General features: G+C 39.4%; 1 protein-coding gene across 2 annotated transcripts in view; it reads left to right on the top strand.

Annotated features, from left to right (window-relative positions):
• ASXL2 (ASXL transcriptional regulator 2) overlaps positions 1-26,384 on the top strand; it is a 158,341-nt gene that overhangs the window by 86,451 nt on the left and 45,506 nt on the right. For both annotated transcript variants that reach the window (XM_025354224.1, XM_025354225.1), the window contains 2 exons: positions 39-147; positions 6,705-6,855. In XM_025354224.1, coding sequence (XP_025210009.1) covers positions 39-147; positions 6,705-6,855 — 260 coding nt within the window. The remainder of the gene's footprint in view (positions 1-38; positions 148-6,704; positions 6,856-26,384) is intronic.

Raw genomic sequence — 26,384 nt, 5'->3', positions numbered from 1 at the left:
TGTTGCCTCCCTCATCACATCTCCTCTTTGTTTTGCAGTGGGACTTCTCCTCTTGCATGCCTGAATGCAATGCTTCACACAAACTCCAGAGGTGAAGAGGGCATCTTCTATAAGGTTCCAGGTAGAATGGGAGTATATACTTTGAAGGTAAATATTTTGTTGGGGAGTCATTTAAAAAGAAAAAACAGGAAGTGACCACATATAAATATTTGACTCATAGGGACAGAATTCTGTTATCGAAGAGCTTATTTTCAGAAAGAAGTAATATTTTGAAACCTGCACCCAGTACATTTTTTAAAAACTATAACTATAGGTAGATCAGAGAAGTAACTTTATTTTTTATTATTGATGATAATCTTATCTTGAAAGAATGAAATTAAAATGATTTCCGGCCAGGCGTGGTGGCTCATGCCTGTGATCCCAACACTTTGGGAGGCCGAGGTGGGCAGATTGCCTGAGCTCAGGAGTTTGTGACCAGCCTGGGCAACACAGTGAACCCCATCTCTACTAAAATATAAAAAATTAGCCAGGGCGTAGCGGCGTGTGCCTGTAGTCCCAGCTACTCGGGAGGCTGAGGCAAGAGAATTGCTTGAACCCAGGAGGCGGAGGTTGCAGTGAGCCAAGATCACGCCACTGCACTCCAGCCTGGGCAATAGAGTGAGACTTTGTCTCAAAAAATAAAATTAAATAAAATTAAATAAATAAATAAATAAAATGACTTCTAGTGACCTTTTAAGGGGTCCCACAACATTTGTATAATAATTGTTTCTTTGGAGCATTCTGCCTAGATGCTTCACATTACATTCTCAGTTCATTCTCTACCACAATTCACAGTTGGGGTGAATACCATTTAATAATTTTTTATTGCTGTTTGTTTTGTTAGATAAGTACAAAAAGACAGGAAAAAGAAATATGATTACAATTAGGAAAATAGTACATGTATATTTTTCTATAGATTATTATATACCTGAAATTCTAGTAAAGATGATAAATATTCCTTTTGTATAATGGAGAGCCCCCACAACATTTGTATAATAATTGTTTCTTTGGAGCATTCTGCCTAGATGCTTCACATTACATTCTCAGTTCATTCTCTACCACAATTCACAGTTGTGGTTATTATTCCTTTTTTTATAATGGGGAAAGTCAAAGTTCAGACTTTGGATTTTCTTGCCCAGTGTTGCCCATATTGTATCAGAACCAGTATAGGAACCCAGATCTGACTGAATTCCCAAGCCCATATTCTTTCTAACATAACAAGCTTGCTAATTTCTTTCTTTTTTTTTTTGACAGTCTCGCTCTGTTGCCCATGCTGGAGTGCAGTGGCGCAGTCTCAGTTCACTACAACCTCTGCCTCCTGGGTTCAAGTGATTCTCCTGTCTCAGCCTCTCCAGAAGCTGGGATTACAGGTGCCCACCACCACGCCCAGCTAATTTTTGTATTTTCAGTAGAGATGGGGTTTCACCATATTGGTCAGGTTGGTCTCAAACTCCTGACCTCAGGTGATCCACCCACCTCGGCCTCCCAAAGTGCTGGGATTACAGCCGTGAGCCACTGTGCCCAGCCTTCAGGCTTGCTAATTTCAAATTCCTGCACTGAGAAGGGACCTTTACTTACCAATAACTTTTCACTTACAAACTGTAAAATGAACTCAAATGAGTTTGAGTAAGACAATTTGTTAGTTTATGTAACTGAAAATTCTAAGGAAACCCAGGCTGGATCCAGAAGCTCAGTTGACATCATCAGGGTTTGGTGTCTCCACTTTCTTTTGGCTTCATTCTCAGTCAGTCTCTCCTCATCATATATAACTTCACCCCCAACCTGCACTCTGCAAGCTATAAATCTGAAAAGAGATAAGAACTAAAGCAGGAGCCTCTGACTTTATTCTGATTTGGCTTAATTGGTTTGGCTTCGCCCACATGAGTATAGCTGAATTATCACGCTTGTCAAAAGTATGTAGTCTTGTGATTGGCCAGTTGTAGATGTGGTTGAGATTAAGCTTGCTCAAGCCGGATGAATTGAGGAGAGTGAGTTTTCCCCAAAGGAAATTTATCAGCTGAAGGGGAATGAATGTTTGGTAGACAGAGACTGTGTCCATGTATATATGTGTTACCTTTTTAGCTTTGAGCTGTAGTCATCACTATGTCCAATGGTTGTGTGGAGCCTAACATTAGAAAGCTCTAACTTATTTACCTACCTACCTACATGCCTCCTTTTTATATACTCTTTTGAACTTTGTAGGGTTACAGGGCTTTATTCTCACATGGAACTTTCTGTATTTCTTTTTGGTTTTAGCTGTTCTAGACCTTCCATACTGTTTAAAAAATTTATTAAATTCCTATTCTATTGTAGAGATTGGGGAAAAAAAATACTAAAGTGTTTTCCCTATTCTCATACACCATTAAGTACAATACTTCTAACACCAGATGTGTGGATGTTTCTCCTCACATACCAAGCAATTCTCCAGCAGACATCAGCTGAATGTCCTTTAACAATTAGAGTTCCAGTCTGTGGCCCATTAGAAACCCAGCTGCACAGCTGGAGGTGATTGGTGGGCAAGCAAGCATGACTGCCTGAGTTCTCTCTCCTGTCAGATCAGTGGCGGCATTAGATTCTCATAGGAGTGCAAACCCTATTGTGAACTGCACGTGTGAGGGAGCTAGGTTGTGCGCTCTGTATGAGAATCTAATGCCTGATGATCTGAGGTGGAACAGTTTCATCTGAAACCATCCCTCACCCCCACTCCCTAACCCTTCTGTGAAAAAAAATTGTCTTCCACAACTCCAGTCCCTGATGCAGAAAGGTTGGGGACCACTGCTCTAATTCAACTCCATTCTGATGCTATCTATCTATCTGTCTGGAAACAGTGTCAGATTCTACAGGTTGAGGGCTCGGTACCCTCCCATCCCCTTCAAATGCCAACTGTTGCAAATCCCAGGTTGTGACCAGTACTTCTGACTGTTTGGTTATATAATTGAGGTTCTCTCCTTGGGTTTGATTAGTTTGCTAGAATTACCCACTGAACTCAGGAAAGTGCTTTACTTACATTTACCCATTTATTATAAGGATATTACAAAAGATACAGATGAATGGCCAGATGGATAAGATACTTAGTGTGAGGTTTGTAGGAAGGTACACAGAGCTTGTGTGCCCTCCCCGGGCTTACCACCCTCCGGGAACCTCCATGTGATCAGCTAAATCATTCATACATTCATTCATTCATTTTGAGATGGAGTCTTGCTCTGTTGCCCAGGCTAGATTGCAGTGGTGCAATCTCAGCCCGCTGCAAGCTCTGTCTCCTGGGTTCAAGCAATTCTCCTGCCTCAGCCTCCAGAGTAGCTGGGATTATAGTTGCCTGCTACCTCGCCTAGCTAATTTTTTGTATTTTTAGTAGAGACAGGGTTTTGCCATGCTGGCCAGGCTGATCTCGAACTCCTGACCTCAGGTGATCTGCCTGTCTTGGCCTCCCAAAGTGCTGGGATTGCAGGCATGAGCCACCGTACCTGGCCGTGATCAGCTAAATCTCAAAACTCTCAGAACCCAATCCTTTGGGTTTTTATGAAAGCTTCAGTACACATGACTGATTAAATTATTGGCCACTGGTGATCAGCTCCACCTTCAGCCTCCTCCCTCCCTGAGATTGGGGAGTGAGTGAAAGTTCCAACCCTCTAGTCACACAGTTGGTTACCCTGGAAACCAACCCCCATCCTGAGACTATGCAGTAGCTCACCAAGAGGAAGAAAAGATGCTTCTATCACCCAGGAAATTCCAAGGGACATAGGAGCTGTGTCAGATGCTCCTTTTACTCAGGAAATTGCAGAGGTCTTAGGAGCTCTGTGTCAGAAGCTGGGGTCAAGACCAAATATAAGAGCAGAAGATTCTACTAGTAGACTATTGCTTAGGAAATTGTAACAGCTAAAAAGAGCTCTAGGCCAGGAACTGTAGTCAGGAACCAAATATATAGGCCAGGAAGTGTAGTCAGGAACCAAATATATATTTCAGACTATATCACAATATTACCTCTGTGCTGGACACTATAGAGGCTGTAAAGAGGGATAAGCTGTGGCCCCTGATCTCTTGAAGTTCACATTATAGTTCCTAAAATAATTACATACTCTCAAAATGTTCTGTGTTTTTAAAAATAATGTGATAATATAGAAATAAGAATTAATTTTGAATAAAGGAATGTGGAAGTTTTTTGTTGTTGTTAACTTTTCAGATTTGAGCTGGACTTTGTCAGATAAGTAATAAGGGCCTTCCAGGACATGGGAATAGCTTAAGCAAGGGCACAGTTGGAAAGATTCAGAGTGGACTTGAAAGTAGAGTAAATTGGAGTGATTAGACCATAATCTTTGCGTGGGCTTAAGTGGTAAAGATTCCAGTGTGGTAAACGTTATGTAGAGATCAAACACTGGAGGCCTTTGAAAACCTGACTGAGCAGTTTGTGTATGGGTTATGGGGTGGTAGATGTCACAAGTTTTTCAGGAGAAAAGCATAATCAAATCCAAGTTTAAGAGGATAACTAGTAGGATAGATTTAAGAGTGAAGCAGGAAGATTTGTCAGAAAGGTGATTATGGTTGTTTGGAAGAAATACTCAGAGCCTGAATTAAGAGACTAGTAAAAGAGATGGAGACAAGGGATATTAGAGGAATAAATAAAATATGTAGCATTTGGAGTGGGTAAAAGGGGCTGAAATGATTCTAGAATTTGGGGCATGAGCAATTGATCCTGTACGGATCACAAATTTTAAGAAAAGAAGATAATTATATTTATATTTCAGATACTTGTTGAACCTACAAGTCAAGATGTCTGGCTGACAACTAACTCTATAAAAGCTGTCCTGCATTTTGAAGGAAAGAATAGAAAAATATGGGGTGTGTATATTAAGAAAGTGTGTATAACATAAGAGACAGCTCAGAGAGAAATGGCACTAGAACATAAATGAAAAATAGCTACTTAACTAGATCAAAATTTATAGTCTTGGCTATAATGTCATATGGGTGTCAGTTTTGTGTAGGAGGGTCACATTTTTTGTCTGTCAGAATTATTTTTTATCTGATTATTAAAACAATGTGGGAAAATAAATTATTGGAGGAAAAAAGAACCACTGATAGTTTTATAGCTTAGAAATAACATTCACAGGCTAGGTGCAGTGGCGCATGCCCATAATCCCAGCACTTTGGGAGGCTAAGGCAAGAGTATTGCTTAAGCTCAGGAGTTCAAGCCCAGGACCAGCCTGGGGAACATAGTAGGACCCCGGATTTATAAATAATTTAAAAAATTAGCTGGGTATGGTGGCACACACCTGTAGTCCCAGCTACTCCAGAGGCTGAGGTGGGAAGATTGCTTGAGCCTAGGAGGTCGAGGCTACAGTGAACTGTGATCGCACTACTGCACTACAGCCTGGGTGACAGGGTGAGACCCTATCTCCCAAAATAAAAAACAAAAAACCACAAACACTCACTAGTGTGTTTAGCCATACATGTGTATTTTTATATATTATGTAAACACATAGGACCTAATATTTTTTGACCTCTTATGTTGGGCACGATTCTAAGCATTTTACATTTATTAGCTCATTTAACTTGAGCTAATTGAAGAATGAACTTTTAAGGCAGGTACTATTATCCCCACCTTGTAGATGGGGAAACTGAAGCATGAAAGGTTAAGATTTTAACCGAGGCTGTACAATTAGGAGAGGGTAAAGCCAGGTAATCTTGTTTTCTAGTCTTTGGTCTTGGAACTATCTTGTTATATCTCTCACATACTAAGCTGACATAGTTATCCTTTCTGATTAGCATTCTTTCTAGGTGCAGAAACCAAAGAGTTTCATATGATTTGTTAAATGATTTCTTTTTTTCTGTCAGGAAGGACCTTCATTAAAAAAAAAAAGATTTCTTTTTTATTTAATTCTTGCTACTTACTAACCAGTATTCAGGAACCAATTAGATTCAAATAATGCACTGTTCCTTATGTCTAGACTCTTATTCTGTAATTGAATTCAGAGTACTTAATGGTACTTACATATACACATGGACATACATATATTTAATGAAGTTATTTTATTTAGTTTTTTGAGACAGGATCTCACTGTGTCACCCATGTTGGAGTGCAGTAGTGGGATCACAGCTCACTGCAGCCTCAAACTCCCTGGGTTCAGGTGATCCTCCCAACTCAGCCTCCCAAGTAGCTGGGACCACAGGTGCATGCCACTATACCTGCCTAATTTTTGTATTTTTTTTTGTAGAGATGGGGTTTCACCATGTTGCCCAGGCTGGTCTTGAACTCCTGGTCTCAAACATCCTTCCTGCCTTAGCCACCCAAAATGTTAGCATTACAGGCGTGAACCACCACGTCCAGCCAATAAAATTATTGTGTAGTTTTTAAAATCTAGCGTATTTAATCATTTACCTGAACTCATATCTACCCAATTTTTGTCTAATTTAAGCCTGTGTTGTGCCTGCATATGAATGTTTTATATGATTTTTATCTTTGGATGTAGTTGGAAACATTAGCTTATTTGCCTCAAAGAGATGACAGGAATTCAGAAAATATTGTTGCTACTGAACAATACTGATTCTGCTACTGAATCCTATAGTAACAAAAATTAATGCAATTGAGTTGCAACATTGCATATCAGAAGTTTAATATCTATTTGCTGAAATGCTAATGATTAATCCTAATTGGACGCCTACATTTTCAGAAAGATGTGCCGGATGGGGTCAAAGAGCTATCAGAAGGTTCAGAAGAAAGCAGTGATGGTCAGTCAGATTCCCAGAGTTCTGAGAACAGCAGCAGCAGCAGTGATGGTGGCAGCAACAAGGAGGGAAAAAAAAGCAGGTGGAAAAGGAAAGGTAAATCCACCTGATCCTTCAATAAAGTACTAAATGCTGTAGGACAAATGCCCTTGTTAGTAGTTCCTCTTTTCCCAGACCCCAGGTCAGTCCGTTACTTTCCCTTACCCTCTATAACAGTCCTGTCAAGGAGAGTTTTCTGCAATGATGGAGATGTTTATATCTTTACTGTCCAGCACAACACAGTAGCCACTAGCTACATGGGCCTATTGAACACTTGAAATATGGTTATTATGACCAAGGAGTTGAATAAAAATGCTTTCTTTTTTAGAGCTGTTTGAGGTTCACAACAAAATTGAGAGGAAGGTACAGTGATTTCCCATGTACCCCTCCCCCACCACATGCACAGCCTTCCCCACTAGCCACATTCTCCACCAGAGTGCTATATTTGTTACAGTTGATGAACCTACATTGGCATATCATCACCCAGAGTCCATAGTTTACATTAGAATTTACTCTTGGGAGAGTACGTCCTATGGCTTTGAACAAATGTATAGCGATGTGTATTCACCATTATAGTATCAAACAGAATAGTTTCATTGCCCTAAAATCTGTGCTCTAGCTCTTCATCTCTTCCTGCCTCCTAACCCCTGACAACCACTGACTTTTTTTTTGAGACAGAATTCTACTTTTGTGGCCCTGGCTGGAGTACAATGGCATGATCTCAACTCATTGCAGCCTCTGCCTCCTGGGTTCAAGCGATTATCCTGTCTCAGCCTCCTAAGTAGCTGGGATTACAGGAGCCTGCCACCATGCCCAGCTAATTTTGTATTTTTAGTAGAGATGGGGTTTCACCATGTTGGTCAGGCTGGTCTCGTACTCCTGACCTCAGGTGATCTACCCACCTCAGCTTCCCATAATGCTGGGATTACAGGCTTAAGCTACTGTGCCTGGCCTGATAACCAGTGACTTTTTACTGTTTCCATAGTTTCACCTTTCCCAAAATGTCGTATAGTTGGAACCTTTTCAGATTGGCTTTCCTTTAGTAATATGCATTTAAGGTTCCTTTGTCTTCATGGCTCGATAAGTTATTTATTTCTTTTTTGTTTGAACTTTTAAGTTCAGGGGTACAAGTGCAGGTTTGTAACCTAGGTAAATTTGTACCATGGGTGTTTGTTGTGCAGACGATTTCATCACCCAAGAATTAAGCCTCGTACCCACTAGTTATTTTTCTTGATTCTCTTCTTCCTCTCCATCCTCTCCCACACCATCCTCTGAAAGGCCCCAGTGTGTGTTGTTCCCTTCTATGTGTCATGTATTCTCATCATTTAGCTCCCACTTATAAGTGAGAACATGCAGTATTTGGTTTTCTGTTCTGGTATTCATTTGCAATGGGTCATTTCTTTCCACTTTCCATTGTCTGGGTGTGCCACAGTTTGTTTATCCATTCATCTACTGAAGGATATCTTGGTTGCTTCCAAGTTTTGGCAATTATGAATAAAGCTGCTTTAAACATCTATGTGCAGATTTTGTATGTGCGTAAGTTTTTAGCACCTTTGGGTAAATACCAAGGAGTGTGATTGCTGGATCATATGTTTAAGAGTATGTTTAGTTTTATAGAAACTTCCAAACCATCTACCAAAGTGACTGTACCATTTTGCATTTGCACCAGCAGTGGATGAGATTTCCTGTTGCTTCATGTCCTCATCAGCGTTTAGTGTGGTTATTGTCGTGGATTTTGGCCTTTCTGATAGGTGTGTAATAGTATCTCGTTGTTTAAATTTGCATTTCCCTGATGACATGTGTTGTGGAGCACCTTTTCATTTGCTTGTTTGCCATCTACATATCTTCCTCGATGAGATGTCTCATCAGGGCTTTGGCTTATTTTAAAATCAGGTTGTGTGTTTTGTTACTGTTGAGCTTTAAGAGTTCTTTGTATATTTTGAGTAACAATCCTTTATCATATGTCTTTTGCAAATATTTTCTGTGTCTTGTCTTTTTTTTTTTTTTTTTTTTTTGAGACATAGTCTCACACTGTCGCCCAGGCTGGAGTGCAGTGGCGCGATCTCGGCTCACTGCAACCTCCGTCTCCCAGGTCCAAAGGATTCTCCTGCCTCAGCCTCCCGAATAGCTGGGATTATAGGCACCTGCCACCACATCAGCTCATTTTTGTATTTTTAGTATAGACGGGGTTTCATCATTTTGGCTAGGCTGGTCTTGAACTCCTGACCTCGTGATCCACCCGCCTTGGCCTCCCAAAGTGCTGGGATTACAGGTGTGAGCCACCACGCCCGGCCAGCCCACCGCCCCTGGCCTGTCTTGTCTTTTTATTTTCTTGGCATTTTCTTTCACAGATCAGAAATTTTTAATGAAGTCTAGTGTATCAATTTTTTTGTTTTGTGAGCTGTGTCTGTGGTCTTGTATCTGAAAGTCATAAAACCCCTAGATTTTCTTCTGTTATGTTATGTTCTAGGAGTTTTAGAAATTTTCATTTTTCTTTAGGACTGGGATCCATTTTGAGTTAATTTTTTGTGAAGGGTATGAGACCTGTATCTGGATTTCCTTTCTTGTTTACATGTGGAATTCTTGTTAGGAATTTAATTTTGATTTTATTTTAACTTTAAATAGCCACATGAGGATAGTGGCTACCACACCAGACAACATTCTAGGTTTTACCTGGATTTGTTCTTAAGGTCTTAAGTCATTCATAGCCTTTTTAGGATGCTTTTATTTTACTTGCCTAAACTTTGAGCACTTAATACTCTAACAACCCTCCTTAGGAAAAGAATGCTTTTCATTTCTACTAACAAACACTGAATTTAGTCTGCTGGTCTTTGCTCTTACTCCATTTGGTGTCTACTTCGTAGCTCACCCAAAAATCTTTCTTTAAGGAATAATGTCTGTTGCTGCAGCTTCCCTGGAATGGATTTTCCAGTCAAGGATATGAACTATTACCTAATACTGCTAATTATTCTGTAGCGTCTTGTCAGAGTCTATTTAAAGAGGGCAAACCTTTTTTATCCCAATATTTGTATTGGCTGTAAATGGCAAGGCAAATTTTAAACCAACTCATGATGATTCCTTTACAAGGACTGACATAGTTATGTTCCAGAACAAAACAGGCATTCGAGATTTTTTCTAGCTTGAATATCCTTTTAGATTTGAGTGATGATAGGTGAGTTGTCTTTGGAACTAGAAGCTCAGGTTATGTTGGAATACTAGACTCATTCATTTAAGTCCCTTCAGAATGGTTACTATGCCTATATGAGAAAAATAGTTCTGATTCACTGCCATCCGTCTGGTAATGTTTTTGCTACTTCTGGAGAGAATTGAGATAATTGATGGCCTCATCTGTTCTCTCTGCTGTAGCTACTACGTACATAATTTTAGAGAACTTTGTAATCAGAGAATCTTACCTTTAAGTTGATAACCACTTAGAGAGCTACCCAGACCTCAATTGTTAGGAATAAATGGAGTGAAAGCAAGACAAAGAGGGTGCTTCTGACTAGTATTGTTGATGTGTGGTTTTAAAGTAATCCCTGGCAGTAGTGAAAGGAGGTGTAGCCTAGGGCCCTCCTTTCCTTGGGGTCCACTAAGCACCTATTTTTGAAAAAGTGTAGCCGAAAGTAGAAAGGGCTGTCTCTGTCTATCCCCTGATTCCCCTCATTTTATTTTTTTTTAATTTTAATTTTTTCTCTTCTTTTCACAAGTGTTGATACTCCCCATTTTATGCTTTTCCTTTTAAGTTTGGAATTGTAGATCTAAGATTAGGAACCGAGCCAGGTCATCAGGTAAGGGAAGCAATTAGCAAGATTCATGTTTTCTGGATGGGATTGGGACAGGGAAGTCAATATTAAAGAAAGTCTTATAAAATGGGAATATACTTGGGGCGCTTGCTTTTCAAGAGCCACATATGCTGCTCTTTGAATAGTGGCTGTTGTATCTGTGTTTCTTTTGCTCAGAACTAATGGTTATTAATGACTGTCTCTCAGAGTTTGAGGTCAATGTATTAAGATGTAGGAAGATCCGAGAAATAACCATAGAACCCTATTGTCAGTAGCCGAATAGGTAGATATGAAGAGCATAACCTTGCTCCACACTCTGCATAATAATAGAAGACATGAACAGTAAGGTAATACCAAATTGAATGTTGGGTCCAATTGTTTTTGAGCTGCTTTTCTTTTATTCCTTTTCTAGAAATTATCATAATATTGGTTTTTTTGTCCTCAGTTTACAATAAGATGAGATGCTCTATAAAGCTCTTTTCTGGTTGCAGGTAGTCTATAATGAAGCCTAGAGGAAAATGGGCGTTATGTGGTATCTGGAAGGTGGGGTGAGAGGTGCACATGATGTCACATGTGATTAATGTTTAAGCAGCTCTGATATTCTCAACAAATGAATGCCAAGCTACCAATAATGAAAAATGATTTAGTCTCTCATAGACTATATATCTGTTCATGGGTCATACATGTGGTATAGATACCGTATAATTTGTAGGTATATATTATGTATTTATGGATGTTTTTATAGTCCAGTGCAAATTAAAGTGACAGACATGTAGCCAGCAGTGAGCACGCAGCAAAACAGTTCTAAATCTTAGTTTCAATAAAGGTAAAGCAAACTAATTGTGCCTATTACTTTTTCTTATTTAGGGCCTTTACTCTCAATCTGACATCACTTCATTTCAAATGCATTGTAAGACAGGAAGAACACTGAGATAGTATCAAAACCCACTTCCTTTTATGTACAAAAATAAAGAGCTCTGACAGCAAAACTGATACTTCTAGTTGAAAATCGATAGAAACTTTCTTGATATATGTATACCTTTCAGCCAAATAGGAACAGAGAATAGAACTTTGAAATTCAGTCCAATATTAAAACTAGTTTATTGATTTCTATGTAAAGTGGAAGAACTTAAAAGTTAGTAGTTTTGGTTCCTAGTTTTCAGACAGGAAACACTATGTTCAGAGAAGAGTTTTATGGAATTCCAAATCAAGGTAAGGTGGAATAATAACTTCAGAAAAATGAATAACTAGAATCAACTACTTATATTGCTTTTTTATGATCATAGCTAAGTGAAGTCTCTGCTTTTTCCCCAAAACAAAATATTGCATTATGAAGCAACTGTAGGACTATTATTTTTATCTTCTGATAGAAAAAGTTTTGTTAGACTTTGGTCTGCTTTTAAAAGTGTCTTAATGAAATTAATTACATGAAGTATACCTTTTCTCCATAAGGAATCACTGTTTCCTCTAGTGTGAACTAATGTTAATTTTACTGCTTGTTCAGAACTACTTTAAATCAGGAATTTGATATATATCGTGTCTGGAGTTATTTAAAATACCATAAACCTACCTACCTTCTAACATTTATATGTGTGTTAAGTTACTGAATGGGTATGATTATGTCTCCTTTTAAAAGTGTACTGGAGGCAAAACTTTTTTTGGCAAGTTGACTTAGATGGAGAGAGACCTTTAGGAGATGTTCTCTTTTCCTCTGGGGGTATTAGTGGTGGCTGACTTGGAGGTTTTAGCTCTGTGTTGTGTTAAAGATGGCTACACTGTTAGGGCTTTGGATAGTTAGAAGCAAGGAAAGTGTTCAGGTGTGGCCTTTCCCATTTAGGCCAGGGGACTCAATATAATCAGGAAACACTGCCTGCCTAGTTTGGAGTAGAATGCACTTGGTGTTGGAGGAAAGGACTTAGAACTAAAAAGGATCTATTACCTCTAAAGAAAAACCTGTTAGAATAAAAACTCCCTCAAGAGAAACATAACTGTTTCTAAAGGACAAAATCATTTTGGAAACTTCGATTGTTATCAGTCCTTCAGCAATCAAGTCTTCAACTATGTATAGTTCTTAAGTTTCAATTTTGTTATCAAACCTTCAGTTTCTGATACCTCCCTAATACTTCATAGGGGCCCATTAAATGTCTTTGGGAGAAAATAAAAATTTAAGTCAGAGATTATTTACTAAAGCTTTTAACTCAAATGCATCTAATATTAATAGTCTGTATCTTTTTGACCTTGTTCGACATTGTAATCATCCGTTGAAATGGAAAATTATCAATGCTGTAATAATGTGTGTGAAAAGTAGTACCTTTTGACTTAAACTCAATGAGCAGTATGTAAATATCCAGCAACCTGAAACTACTGCAGTAAACTATGTAAAACTGACTGATAAGCCTGCAGTGAACTATGTAAAACTGACTGATAAGCCTCAAGTTCTAAAATTTGTTTTGTTGTATTTATTTTATTTTATTTTTTGAGACAGAAACTTGCTCTGTTGCCCAGACTGGAGTGCAGTGGCATGGTCTCTGATCACTGCAACCTCGCCTCCCAGGTTTAAGCGATTCTCCTGCCACAGCCTCCCCAGTAGCTTGGACTACAGGCGCGTACCACCACACCAGTTGAGCCGGGATTTCGCCATGTTGGGCAGGCTGGTCTCAAACTCCTGGCCTCAAGTGATCTACCCACCTCAGCTTCCCAAAGTGCTGGGATTACAGGTGTGAGCCACCACACCCGGCCTAAAATTTGTTTTAAATATTTTTCTGAAAATACTTGATATTAAGCTTTAAAAAAAAAATTTATCAGCTGGGTGCAGTGGCTAACTCCTGTAATCCCAGTACTTTGGGAGGCTGAGGAGGGCGGATCACCTGAGTTCAAGACCAGCCTGGTCAACATGGTGAAACCCCATCTCTACTAAAAATACAAAAATTAGCCGGATATGGTGGCGCACGCCTGTATTCCCAGCTACTCGGGAGGCTGAGGCAAGAGAATCACTTGAACCCAGGAGGCCTTGGAGGCTGCAGTGAGCCAAGTTCATGCCACTGCACTCTAGCCTGGTGACAAAGTGAGATGCTGTCTCAAGGAAAAAAAAAATTATCTACTAGATTACTCTTTGGGTTTCTTTTATGTAATGATTTTTGGTTTTTGTTTTTTGTTTTTAAATCAAATAATAGTAACTTGATCTTTTGATCAGAATTTGTTAATCTTTTATTTCTATATGTTTATATAGAAGCAAGCATTTTTGTTTCTAATTAGACAAAAAAATGTGTTGTTAAGAATTGTTTTAATCTGTTGAGCAGTCCACATTGGAGGATAAAGTTATAATCCTAAAAAGTGTTGTTTAAGGCATTAGTTTATTTGTAACAACCAAAGTAATATCTCTGTTTAAACTACTTGTTAGGTAGGCTATGGTGGCTCACACCTATAATCCCAGCACTTTGGGAGGCCAAGATGGGAGGATCACTTGAGCCCAGGAGTTTGAGACCAGCCTGGGCAACATAGTGAGACTCCTGTCTCTACGAAAAATAAAAAGTAAAATTACCTGAGTGTGGTGGTGTGTGCCTGTAGTCCCAGCTACTTGGTAGACTGAGGCAGGAGGATTGCTTGATCCCAGGAGTTCAAGGCTACAGTGTGCTATAATGGGACCACTGCATTCCAGCCTAGGTGACAGAGCAAGACCCTCTCTCAAAAAATGAATGAATAAACAAGCAAAGAAACTACTTGTTACACTCATGCCTTCTCCAGTCTGTATTATTTGCCAGGTATTTGGGAAACAAATTTGAATGAGGTGTCGACCCCACCCTTAAAGTTGTCTCAGCATATCTAGAGGGATGGTGGCTCAAGCCTGTAATCCCAGCACTTTGGGAGGCCGAGACGGGCGGATCACGAGGTCAGGAGATCGAGACCATCCTGGCTAACACGGTGAAACCCCGTCTCTACTAAAAAATACAAAAAACTAGCCGGGCGAGGTGGCGGGCGCCTGTAGTCCCAGCTACTCGGGAGGCTGAGAAAGGAGAATGGCGTAAACCCGGGAGGCGGAGCTTGCAGTGAGCTGAGATCCGGCCACTGCACTCCAGCCTGGGCGACAGAGCGAGACTCCGTCTCAAAAAAAAAAAAAAAGAAAAAGAAAAAAAGAAAGAAAAATAAGTAGATACTTAGCACATGACTTCATAAATCGCATGTGTTTATATTTATCATGTTACGACAGCATTAGAGAAGGGATACTAAGTTAACTTTGCCTGGATTACTAAGTATTAGCTATAAAAGTCCTAAGATACTATTCTTCTCTAGAGAGTTTAAGCACTAGGGAAGGCAGGATGTATTATTGAAAGAAAACATACATAAAGGCAAGAAGGTGGGAATGTGTATAGTGTTCTCAGGAAGCCATAAGAAGATACGTTTGGCTGGGAGAGGGGATTTGTGGAGGGAAAGAAATTTGGATCATACGGTTAACCTTTAGTGATAGTCTTATTATTTACCGGATATTGGTATGCACAAAGTTTCTTTTTCTTTTTCTTTTTTTTTTTTTGAGACGGAGTCTTGCTCTTGTTGCCCAGGCTGGAGTGCAGTGGCACGATCTCAGCTCACTGCAACCTCGCCATCATGGGTTCGAGCAATTCTCCTGCCTCAGCCTCCTGAGTGCTGGGATTATAGGCACCCGCCACCACGCCTGGCTAATTTTTATATTTTTAGTAGAGACGAAGTTTTGCCGTGTTGGCCAAGCTAATCTCGAACTCCTGACCTTGTGATCTGCTTGCCTCAGCCTCCCAAAGTGCTGGGATTACAGATGTGGGCCACCGCGCCCAGCCTCACAAAGTTTCTTAGGAAAATTAAGGTATAGATCAGAGAAGAGAGAGAATGGAGACACTGACGACTCTTCCACATTTTCATAGCCAGACACCAGGAAGATCAAGATTGTTTATAGGCTGGAGGCAGCTCACACCTGTAATCCCATTCCTTTGGGAGGCCAAGGCAGGAGTATCACTTGAGCCCGGGAGTTCAAGACCATCTTGGGCAACATGGTGAGACCTTGGCTCTAAATAAAAAACAGCCGGTTTTGGTGGTGCACACCTGTAGTCCCAGCACTTTGGGAGGCCAGGGTGGGGGATCACTTAAGTCCAGAAGTTTGAGACCACAGTGAGCTATGATGATGCCAGTGCATTCCAGTCTGAGTGACAGAGACCCTGTCTCAAAAATAAATAAATAAATAAATAAATAGATTTATAAATAAATAAATAGATTTATAAATAAATAAATAGACAAAAGACTGTTTATTGACCCTTTTTTTGTTGTTGGTTTCACACTTTTGTTCATTAAGTTTCTGAGTTAATAAACTAGCTTCTTTTGTTGTTCTACTCATTAGTGTTTAAGTTAGCTCAATTTCTTATCACTGGTATATAAGCTAAAATTTATTCTGTTTTGCTTTTGAAAATCATTTGTTGTAGGTAGTATACTTCCTTGGTGTGGGATGACATTAGTTGGTGACATTTATTAGTTTCATTCGAAGTGAAACTGGTAATAGAGAAGTATGAGGGATTTTTTTTATAAGTGCCACTTTGTGAGAAAAGATTATAAACAGGGTCTTGATATAGTTAAAATGTAGCTTTAATTGTTTTCTTTTTTTATGTTTTTTTAAACAAGGTCTTATTTTTAATAGTTCTTTTTTTGTTTTGTTTGTTTGTTTGTTGTTTTTTTAAGATGTAGTCCTAGGAAATCTTGCTTATGTGTTTCTCACACCCCTCCTACTCATATCACCACCACGTCATAAGTTAACTTGTTTATTCTCAAATTATTCATCATCAAGGACCAATTTTTTTCCTCTAGTCCATTGTGGACTCAAAATGACCCAGCAATGTCAGATTTCTATGAAAGTACCTAAATGTTCTTGCTTTCATGCTTATCGCAGACCAGTCTGTGGACATTTGAACAGCAATAGTTTAGATGATTTTTCAGCTTTACTTTAAAAAAGGGTGAGAGCGTGCCAAATTTTATCTTTAAAGGAGAAACTAGATGAGATGATCTTGTCCCTTTTTTTAAAAAATTCAGAACAGAAAATAACTCCATCTTCCTAGTAAATAATTAACTATTACGATGCTTCATCAGCATTGCAAAAACATCCTGTCATCTCCAAATCACTACTGGTCCTTTCTCAAAAGTAACCACTGTCCTGATTTCTGTCAATTTGGGTCACTTTGCCTATTTTTAAAATTTTAAATTAGATTATAATACATATGGAGTAAGTACTTTTTCTCTGAAATGCTTGGAACCAGAAGTGTTTTAGAGTTTGGATTTTTTCAGATTTTGAAATATTTGCATTATTTGGGTTGAGCATCCCAAATCAAGAAAGTTCAAAATCCAGAATGTTCCAATGAACATTTCCTTTGAGCATCATGTTGGCACTCAAAAATTTTCTGATTTTGGGCATTTCATGTTTTCTGATTTGGAACGATCAGCCTGTATTCATTAAAGTACACATAAGTATACAGCTTGTTGGATTTTCACAAACAGAACAGTACTATGAACTATCAACCAGATTAAGGAGCAAAATATTGCTGGGTGCGGTGGCTTATGCCTGTAATCCCAGTACTTTGGGAGGCCAAGGCGGGCAAATCATGAGATCAGGAGATCAAGACCATCCTGGCTAACATGGTGAAACCCCATCTCTACTAAAAATAGAAAAAATTAGCTGGGTGTGGTGGCGGATGCCTGTAGTCCCAGCTACTCCAGAGGCTGAGGCAGGAGAATGGTGTGAACCCGGCAGGTGGAGCTTGCAGTGAGCCGAGATCGTGCCGCTGCACTCCAGCCTGGCGACAGAGCGAGACTCCATTTCAAAAAAAAAAGCAAAATATTGCCCTAGTGTCTCTCCCTGAGCTCCCTTCTGGTCACACCCATTACCCCAAAATAACCACTCTAACAACTTCCAATAGCATAAGCAAGACATGTCTGGAACAGAATAATGTCCAGATAAATTTTTAAACTTATATAATCAAGTCGTACTTAAATAATTTTTTGCTATTACATTATTTGCATGTGTATAAGAATCATTCACCTTCTGGTGCATAGAAATACATCAGATTCTTAAAACTATATAGAGTGGTTATTTTGGGGCAATGGGTGTGACCAGAAGGAAGCTCAGAAAAATCCATAGCATTAATGAACAAAATTGAACTGCACAAAATGCAGTAATATATTAAAAAAAAAAAAAAAAGTCAGTAGAACTAAAATTGATCTATAGATTCAATGCAGTCCTAACCAAAATCATAGCAGATTGATGGGAGAGGGGACATGTGGAAACTGACAAGCTGCTTCTAAAATTTGCATGAAGATGAGATCAGTCAGAAAAGCCAAGAAAATATTAAAGAACAAAATGGAAAGAGTTAAAACTATTAGATATCAGGATTAATCATAGAGCTAGGCAATTTTCTAAAGAAAAAAAAACATACTGGGTACATTAAGAAGTTGCATTCATCAAAACATAACTTTAAGAGAGTGAAAAGGCAAGCCACAGAGAAGTTATTTGCAATAAATATATGCAACAAAGGAATATATGAAGAACTCCTACAAGTTACTAAGAAAAAGAGAATTCATAGAAAAATGGGCAAAGACTAGAGCAAGCACTGCACAAAGATTATATCAAAATGGTTAATAATGAAAGGGAGTCAAATTCCATTAGCGACCACAGAAAGTCAACTTATAACCACATACGATACTATTACACACCCACCAAAGTCCAAAATTAAAAAGACTGATGGTACCAGCCGTTAGTGATCATGTGAAATCATGTATAGGGAAACATGTCAGTGTATAGGGATTCCTATAAACTGGTGGTGAGAATTTAAACTAGTACAACTAGTACAGCTACTTTGGAAAACTGCTCGGCTGTCCATAGTATAGCTAATTCTACTCTGGAGTACATACCCAACAGAAAGGAGTACAAAAAGAAATTTTTTTTAAAAAGTAGAATTAACTGTAATAATAAAAATAACCTAAATGTTCATCAGTGGTAGGATAAATGAATTTGGGTACTGGTGGATGTTTATGCAATGAAAATACTATGTACACACAGAGAGGAAACTGTCTTCATGTATATGCATGTGCATGTGCACATTTTAATGAAAGCTTTATTCTTTTATCTTTTACATTTAGATCTATAAACCATGTGGAATTTTTTTGTATTATGTGAGATGAGGATCATAATTTTATTCCTTTCACCCTGTAGGGATATTTTAATTACCTAGCACCCATTTTTGAAGACTTCTTTAGTTTATTTTAGTGTTCTCTATGTCATAAGTCAATTGACCATATAGTTATGGTTTGGTTTCTGGACTTCGCTTTGCTTTGTTGTGTTTTGTCTTTCCTTGTAACAGTACCACCCTGTTTTAATTACTTTAGCTTTATGATTAATCCTGATATCTAATAGTTTAATTCTTTCCATTTTGTTCTTTAATATTTTCTTGGCTTTTTTGACTGATCTCATCCTCATGTAAATTTTAGAAGCAGCTCGTCAGTTTCCACATGTCCCCTCTCATCAACCTGCTATGATTTTGGTTAGGATTGCATTGAATCTATAGATCAATTTTAGTTCTATTGACTTTTTAAAAAGTATATTACTGCATTTTTTGCAGTTCAGTTTTGTTCATTAATGCTATGGATTTTTCTGTCTTACAGGTCTTTGCACACTTCTTAATAGATTTATTCCTTGATATTTTTTATTCTGTTGTGAATAGCTTTATCTTTTTTTACTTTATAATTGTGTGTTTCTGATATATAGAAATAACAGTTTTTATAAATTAACTCTGTCTTTGAAGTGTCTAGGATTTTACCTGATTTGTAAGTGAACAAATTAGCCTCTCAAGGATGTTAACAGAAGAAACAAGAATCCTGGGTCATAGAAAAAGTACTATATTACCTATGATAGAGTAAGCAATATGACTATCAGCATACTTTTTGTGTCACCTTTCCCTTACCCCAAGACTCAGGTGATGAGATACAGGCCCAGATGTATCCTATTCGTGCAGTGGGTTTACATCTCAGCCAAGAAACATTACTTTGAGGGATTCACTGCTTTTAGCAGAAGCAAGCATATTTTGCCTGGGAAAAGACATTGCTTCATCTCATGGTTGCTCTGTAGCTGCAAACATAACCCTGAAAGATGGCTCAGGTAAACAGTGTTCTGGGACTTAAAACACTGCTGGCATTGCTCGCATGTACACATGACTGCACTCGGGGCCTGTGGTGGATTGCCTCTCTGAACATTGACACGGGATGTAACAACGTTGCAAAATTAATTTTTTTTTTTTTTTTTTTTTGAGATGGAGTCTTGCTCTGTGGCCCAGGCTGGAGTGCAGTGGCCGGATCTCAGCTCACTGCAAGCTCCGCCTCCCGGGTTCAGGCCATTCTCCTTCCTCAGCCTCCCGAGTAGCTGGGATTACAGGCGCCTGCCACCTCGCCCAGCTAGTTTTTTTGTATTTTTTAGTAGAGACGGGGTTTCGCCTTGTTAGCCAGGATGGTCTCGATCTCCTGACCTCGTGATCTGCCCGTCTCGGCCTCCACAAAATTAATTTTTAAAATCTATTAGTTTATACATAGTTTTGTTTGTTTGTTTGTTTGTTTATTTATTTATTTATTTGAGACAGAGTCTCGCTCTGTCGCCCAGGCTGGAGTGCAGTGGCCGGATCTCAGCTCACTGCAAGCTCCACCTCCCGGGTTTACGCCATTCTCCTGCCTCAGCCTCCTGAGTAGCTGGGACTACAGGCGCCCACCACCTCGCCCGGCTAGTTTTTTGTATTTTTGCTGGGGACGGGGTTTCACCGTGTTAGCCAGGATGGTCTCAATCTCCTGACCTCGTGATCCGCCCGTCTCGGCCTCCCAAAGTGCTGGGATTACAGGCTTGAGCCACCGCGCCCGGCCCCATAGTTTTATTTTTAACCAATAATAATAATAGCTTATATTCAATGAATGACAGTGTTAAGTTCACACCATCTGTATAGCTCTGGAAAATAGGCTAAATAAAAGCAAGTGTTGTGCTTCAAATTGTATCCCCTTCAAAAAGATACATTGAAATCATAACCTCTGGTACCCCAGAATGTGTCCCTATTGGGAAACAGAGTTGTTGTAGAGTTAATAAGTTAAGATGAAGTCATACTGTAGTAGGGTGGGTCGTTAGTGCTCTAAGACTGGTGTCTTTATAAGATGGGTCATATGAAGACATGGAGACATGAAGAGAGTGCCGTGTGACGATGGAGACGAGGTTGAAATGATGCTACTATAAGCCAAGGAACGCCAAAAATTGCTGGATGTTACCAGAAACTAAGAGAAAGGGATGGAATAGCTTCTCTCACAGAAGGAACCATCCTTGCTGACACATCAGTTTTGGATTTTCAGCCTCCAGAACTGTGAAAGAATAAGTGTCTTGTTTTATGTCACCTAGGTTATGTACTTTTTAAAATGACAGGTCTGGGGAATTAATATAGGGAGTAAAGTTCATTCTTCATTATACTATGCATTCAATACGTTATATTCCCATGAAATCTTTTAAAATATTGTATAGTTATCATCTCTGCTGCCATAATCTTTCTGTTAGCATTTTAATCATCTTCCTGAAGTGAGACTTGCAGCCAGAGCTGAAGGAGGCTTATATATACAAGGGTTTGGTGCCACCTACTTTCTTGATTTTTTTTTTTAAGTTGGGAGACACGGTCTTACTCTGTCACCCAGGCTAGAGGCAGTGGCGTGATCACAACTCAAGTGCAGCCTCAACTTCCTAGGCTCAGGTGATCCTCCTATCTCAGCCCCCCAAGTAGCTGGGACTACAGCACACCACCACACCTGGCTAACTTTTTATTTATTTATTTGGAGGTGGAGTTTCGCTCTTTCACCTAGGCTGGAGTGCAGTTGCGCAATCTCAGCTCACTCCTACCTCCACCTTCTGGTATCAAGCGATTTTCCTGCCTCAGCCTCCTGAGTAGCTGGGATTACAGGCATGAGCCACCACGCCCGGCTAATTTTTGTATTTTTAGTAGAGTCAGGGTTTCACCATGTTGGCCAGGCTGGTCTTGAACTCCTGACCTCGTGATCTGCCTGCCTCAGCCCCACAAAGTTCTGGGATTACAGTTGTGAGCCACCGCGCCCGGCCATGTTTATTTTTTTATATAGGCAAGATTTTGCCACATTGCCCAGGTTGGTCTTGAACTGAAGTGATCCCGCCCACCTTGACCTCCCAAAGCGCTGGGATTACAGGCATGAGCCACTGTGTCCAGTCTGGAAGGCAGTTTATAATACTGAATACCTCCTGTCAGTAAGGAGAAACTAAAATAAGCAAACTACTCTAAAAATTAAAAAAAAAAAAGAATAATAAAGTAAACCAATAGGTAGCTGAAGAAAATAATGTATAATAAAAATAAATAATGAAAATTACTAAATTAGAAGAGAAAAATGGTAGAAAAGGTTGGTTTTAAAATGAATCAATATAATAGACAAGCTTTGTTAACGTACTTTTTTTTTAAAGGAAAAAACCATGAGTATATAAATTCAGGTTGAAATTTCAAAACAAAATTAAAAAACCATCAGACTTTTTCACAGTACTTCAAAATGTAGATGAAATGGTATACTTTTCTAGGAAAATACAGTGCACAAAAATTGAACCCAGTAGAGATAGAAAATGTAAATACATTTCCGTAGCAGTAGACCTGTATTAGAACTCCCCTTCAAAAGAACACTATACCCACATGTTCTTCAGGGGAATTCAGTCATGCTTATTTTTAAATTCTTATTTATTTATTTTGAGATGGAGTCTCATTCTGTCCCACAGGCTGGAGTGCAGTGGTGCGATCTTGGCTCACTGCAGCCTCCGCCTCCTGGGTTCAAGCAATTCTCCTGCCTCAGCCTCCCGAGTGGCTGGAATTACAGGTGTGTACCACCATGCCCAGTTATAATTCAACCATATGTTTAAAGATAATAATCTTAATATTTTAAACACTGTTCCAGAGCTAGAATAAAAAACATCTAGATTATTTTTTAAAACAAATTTTCCAAAGATTATGTTATTTTATGAATACTGAGTATCATCTTATGAATATTGAGGCAGAATCATAATAAAAGTTTACTGTATAGTATCCAACTATACATTTAAATGATAATATCATAAATAGGTTTTTGGATTGTGAGTATGATCACTACTATGAATTCTATTATTAATTACATTAACAAAGCTAATGTGAAAAATAAGTTATTTCTATGCTTGCTGAAAAGGTCTTTGAATAAATTTTATGCTCAATAAAATTGAGAATTAGTGAATTCCTCTTTAACGTTTTAACTTAGTTAAGAAACCAGTGTCTTAAGGGGGAAACACTAGTGGCTTCTGTTTTAGCCAGAACGAGTCAAGAACAAGATGTCCACTATCTCCATTCTTACTTAACATTATGTAGAGGTGTTTTTTGTTTTTTGTTTTTCCCGAGATGGAGTCTTCCTCTGTTGCCCAGGCTAAAGAGCAGTGGTGCAGTCTTGGCTCGCTGCAACCTCCACCTCCCAGGTTTAAGCAATTCTTCTGCCTCAGCCTCCTGAGTAGTTGAGATTACAGGTGTATGCCACCACGACCAGCTAATTTTTTGTATTTTTAGTAGAGACAGGGCTTCACCATGTTGGCCAGGCTGGTCTCGAACTCCTGACCTCAGATGATCCACCCGTCTCCGCCTCCTAAATTGCTGGGATTGCAGGCTTGAGCCACCACGCCTGGCCTAGAGTTGTTTATGTCAACACAGGTAAGCAAGAGAAAGCAGTTTGAGTAACCGACGACAAGAATCAGAAAGGATTAGGTAAAACTACTACTTTTTTTCAGATGATATGATTTTGTGTCTGACAAACACAAAAGAATCAGTGGAGATAAATACTGATTAAAAAGAGAACTGGTGGCCCATGCTTGTAGTTCCAGCACTTTGGGAGGGTGGGGCAGGAGGATCACTTGAGGCCAGGAGTTTGAGACCAACCTGGACAAACAGCAAGACCCTGTCTCTACAAAAAATTTTTAAAAATTAAAAAAAAAAAGACTGGGCGCGGTGGCTCACGCCTGTTATCCCAGCACTTTGGGAGGCCGAGGAGGGCAGATCATGAAGTCAGGAGTTCAAGAACAGCCTGGCCAATATGGTGAAACCCCATCTCTACCAAAAATAAAAAAATTAGCTGGGCGTGGTGGCACGTGCCTGTGGTCCCAGCTGTTTGGGAGGCTGAAGCAGAAGAATCGCTTGAACCTAAGAGGCGGAGGCTGCGTGAGTGCCACTGCACTCCAGCCTAGGCGACATAGCAATGACTCTGTCTCAAAAAAAAAAAAACAACCCAGGCGTGTACCTGTAGTACTACTTAGGAGACGGGGATACCTTGAGCCCAGGAATTCAAGGCTGGGTGACAGAGTGAGACCCTGTGTCTTAAAAAAAGAGAATTTGGGATTGTAAATAAATAGAAGTAAATAAAATTAATATGTAGCAATCAGCCACTATGTGCGTAAATAATAATGAAGAAAGAATATATTTGCGCTAACAACGTCAACAACAAAAAAAATCCGAGCATCTCTTTTTTTTTTTTCTTTTTAAGACAGAGTTTTGCTCTTGTTGCCCAGGCTGGAGTGCAATGGCACCATCACGGCTTACTGCAACCTCTGCCTCCTGGGTTCAAGCGATTCTCCTCCCTCAGCTTCCCAAGTAGCTGGGATTACAGGCATGCACCACCACACCCAGTTAATTTTGTGTTTTTAGTAGAGAAGGGGTTTCACCATGTTGGCTAGGCTGGTCTTAAACTCCTGACCTCAGGTGTTCCACCTGCCTCGGCCTCCCAAAGTGTTGGGATTACAGGCTTGAGCCACCGCGCCCGACCCAAGCATTACTTTTTTAAGACGTGCAAAAAGATGTTGAAACAACTCAATACCCAAAAAGATGAAATTGCATTCAGTTCTCACTCTCCAGGATAAATTCCAAAGAAATTAAAGTTATAATAAATGTAAAATATGAAACCAAGTACTACAGGAAAGCATGGGTGAATTTCTTTTCTTTTTTTTTTTTTTTTGAAATGGAGTGTAGTGGCACAATCTCAGCTCACTGCAAGCTCCTCCTCCCGGGTTCACGCCATTCTCCTGCCTCAGCCTCCCGAGTAGCTGGGACTACAGGCGCCCACCACCTCGCCCGGCTAGTTTTTTGTATTTTTGGTGGGGACGGGGTTTCACTGTGTTAGCCAGGATGATCTAGATCTCCTGACCTCGTGATCCACGCGCCTCAGCCTCCCAAAGTGCTGGGATTACAGGCATGAGCCACCATGCCCGGCCAAACATGGGTGAATTTCTTTTAGAACCTGAGAATAAAGAAATTTTTTTCTCTGATGCTTCTTGAAGCGTATGTGTTTATCTTTTAGTCTAGCAAACTCACTTCTAAGAATCAACCTTAGAGATACACTGTCAGAAATACAAAATGGCAGAGATTAAGATCAATGATTCTCAAACTCGAGCTTGTATCAGAATCACCTAGAGAAAGTATGGTGCAGATTCCTGGGCCTCACTTCAGAGTATCTGATTCAGTAATCTGGGCTTGCACCAATAATTTTCATTTCTAGTACATTTTTAGGTAGTAATGATGTTGTTCTGGGTACCATATTTTAGAACCACTGGTTAAGACGTAGTCATGAAAACAAAAGACCAGAAACAACCCAAAAAATACCCATCAACAAAATCTGATGGAAGAAATCACGGTTGTTATGCTCAATGGAATTCTATGCAACTATTAAAAGGAATGCAGAAGAGTTCCGTGTTCTGTTCTAGGATATCCTCCAGGATACACTGAGTTTTTTCACTCAAATCAAAGTGGCTCCAGCCTGGGCAACAGAGTAAGACCCTGTCTTTAAAAAAAAAAAAAAAAAAAATTGAAACACTGGACAGTGGTATATGATCTTTTGTTTAAAGAAATAAGTAAAATCATTAAAACGGGCCAGGCATTTTGGCTTACACCTGTAATCCCAGCAGTTTGGGAGGCCGATTCGCGCGGATCACCTGAGATCAGGAGTTCCAGACCAGCCTGGCCAACATGGTGAAACCCTGTCTCTACTAAAAATAAAAAAATTAGCTGGGCGTGGTGGTGGGCACCTGTAATCCCAGCTACTTAGGAGGCTGAGGCATGAGAATTGCTTGAACTTGGGAGGCAGAGATTGCAGCGAGCTAAGATTGTGCCCTTGCACTCCAGCCTGGGCAACAAGAACGAAACTGTCTTAAAAAGGAAAAAAACAAAAAGTATTAAAACATGTATACTGTATTTTAACAAAATGAAAAATATGAATAAAAATGAAAGGACGAACAAAAACCTATTAAAATGATTTTCTGTAGAGTAGTATAGTTAAGGAAGAGAGCTAGACTTGTATGAAAGTAATATGATTTGTAACGTTACGTAATTTAAAATTGTTAATGTACTCCTAGAAATAAGAAATAAAGCAAACAAGTATGTCAAATTTGTGGTGTAATGACAGATAAGTTATTGTGGGATGTAGCTTAGGTATGGGAGACAAGACATAAACCTTTTTTTCCCCCTCTTCACAGGTGTTGAAGGAGACAAATCTTAAACTTCATTCAGTAGTCTTAATTTCAATAATTATATTGTATGGTTTCTTTGAAACTATATCTATAATACTAAGCAAATTAATAATTGTAGTAGTATTAGGAACCAGGATTGTTAGGTGGGAAGAAACAGGATAAAAATACAAAATCAGCCTGGGCATGGTGGCTCATGCCTGTAATCCCAGCACTTTGGGAGGCTGAAGTGGGTGGATTACTTGAGG

This window comes from Theropithecus gelada, chromosome 13, assembly GCF_003255815.1.
Source record: "Theropithecus gelada isolate Dixy chromosome 13, Tgel_1.0, whole genome shotgun sequence".
Classification (NCBI taxonomy): Eukaryota; Metazoa; Chordata; class Mammalia; order Primates; family Cercopithecidae; genus Theropithecus; species Theropithecus gelada.
The sequence above is the reverse complement of the archived record's forward strand: the minus strand, read 5'-3'. Positions and strand labels throughout refer to the sequence as shown.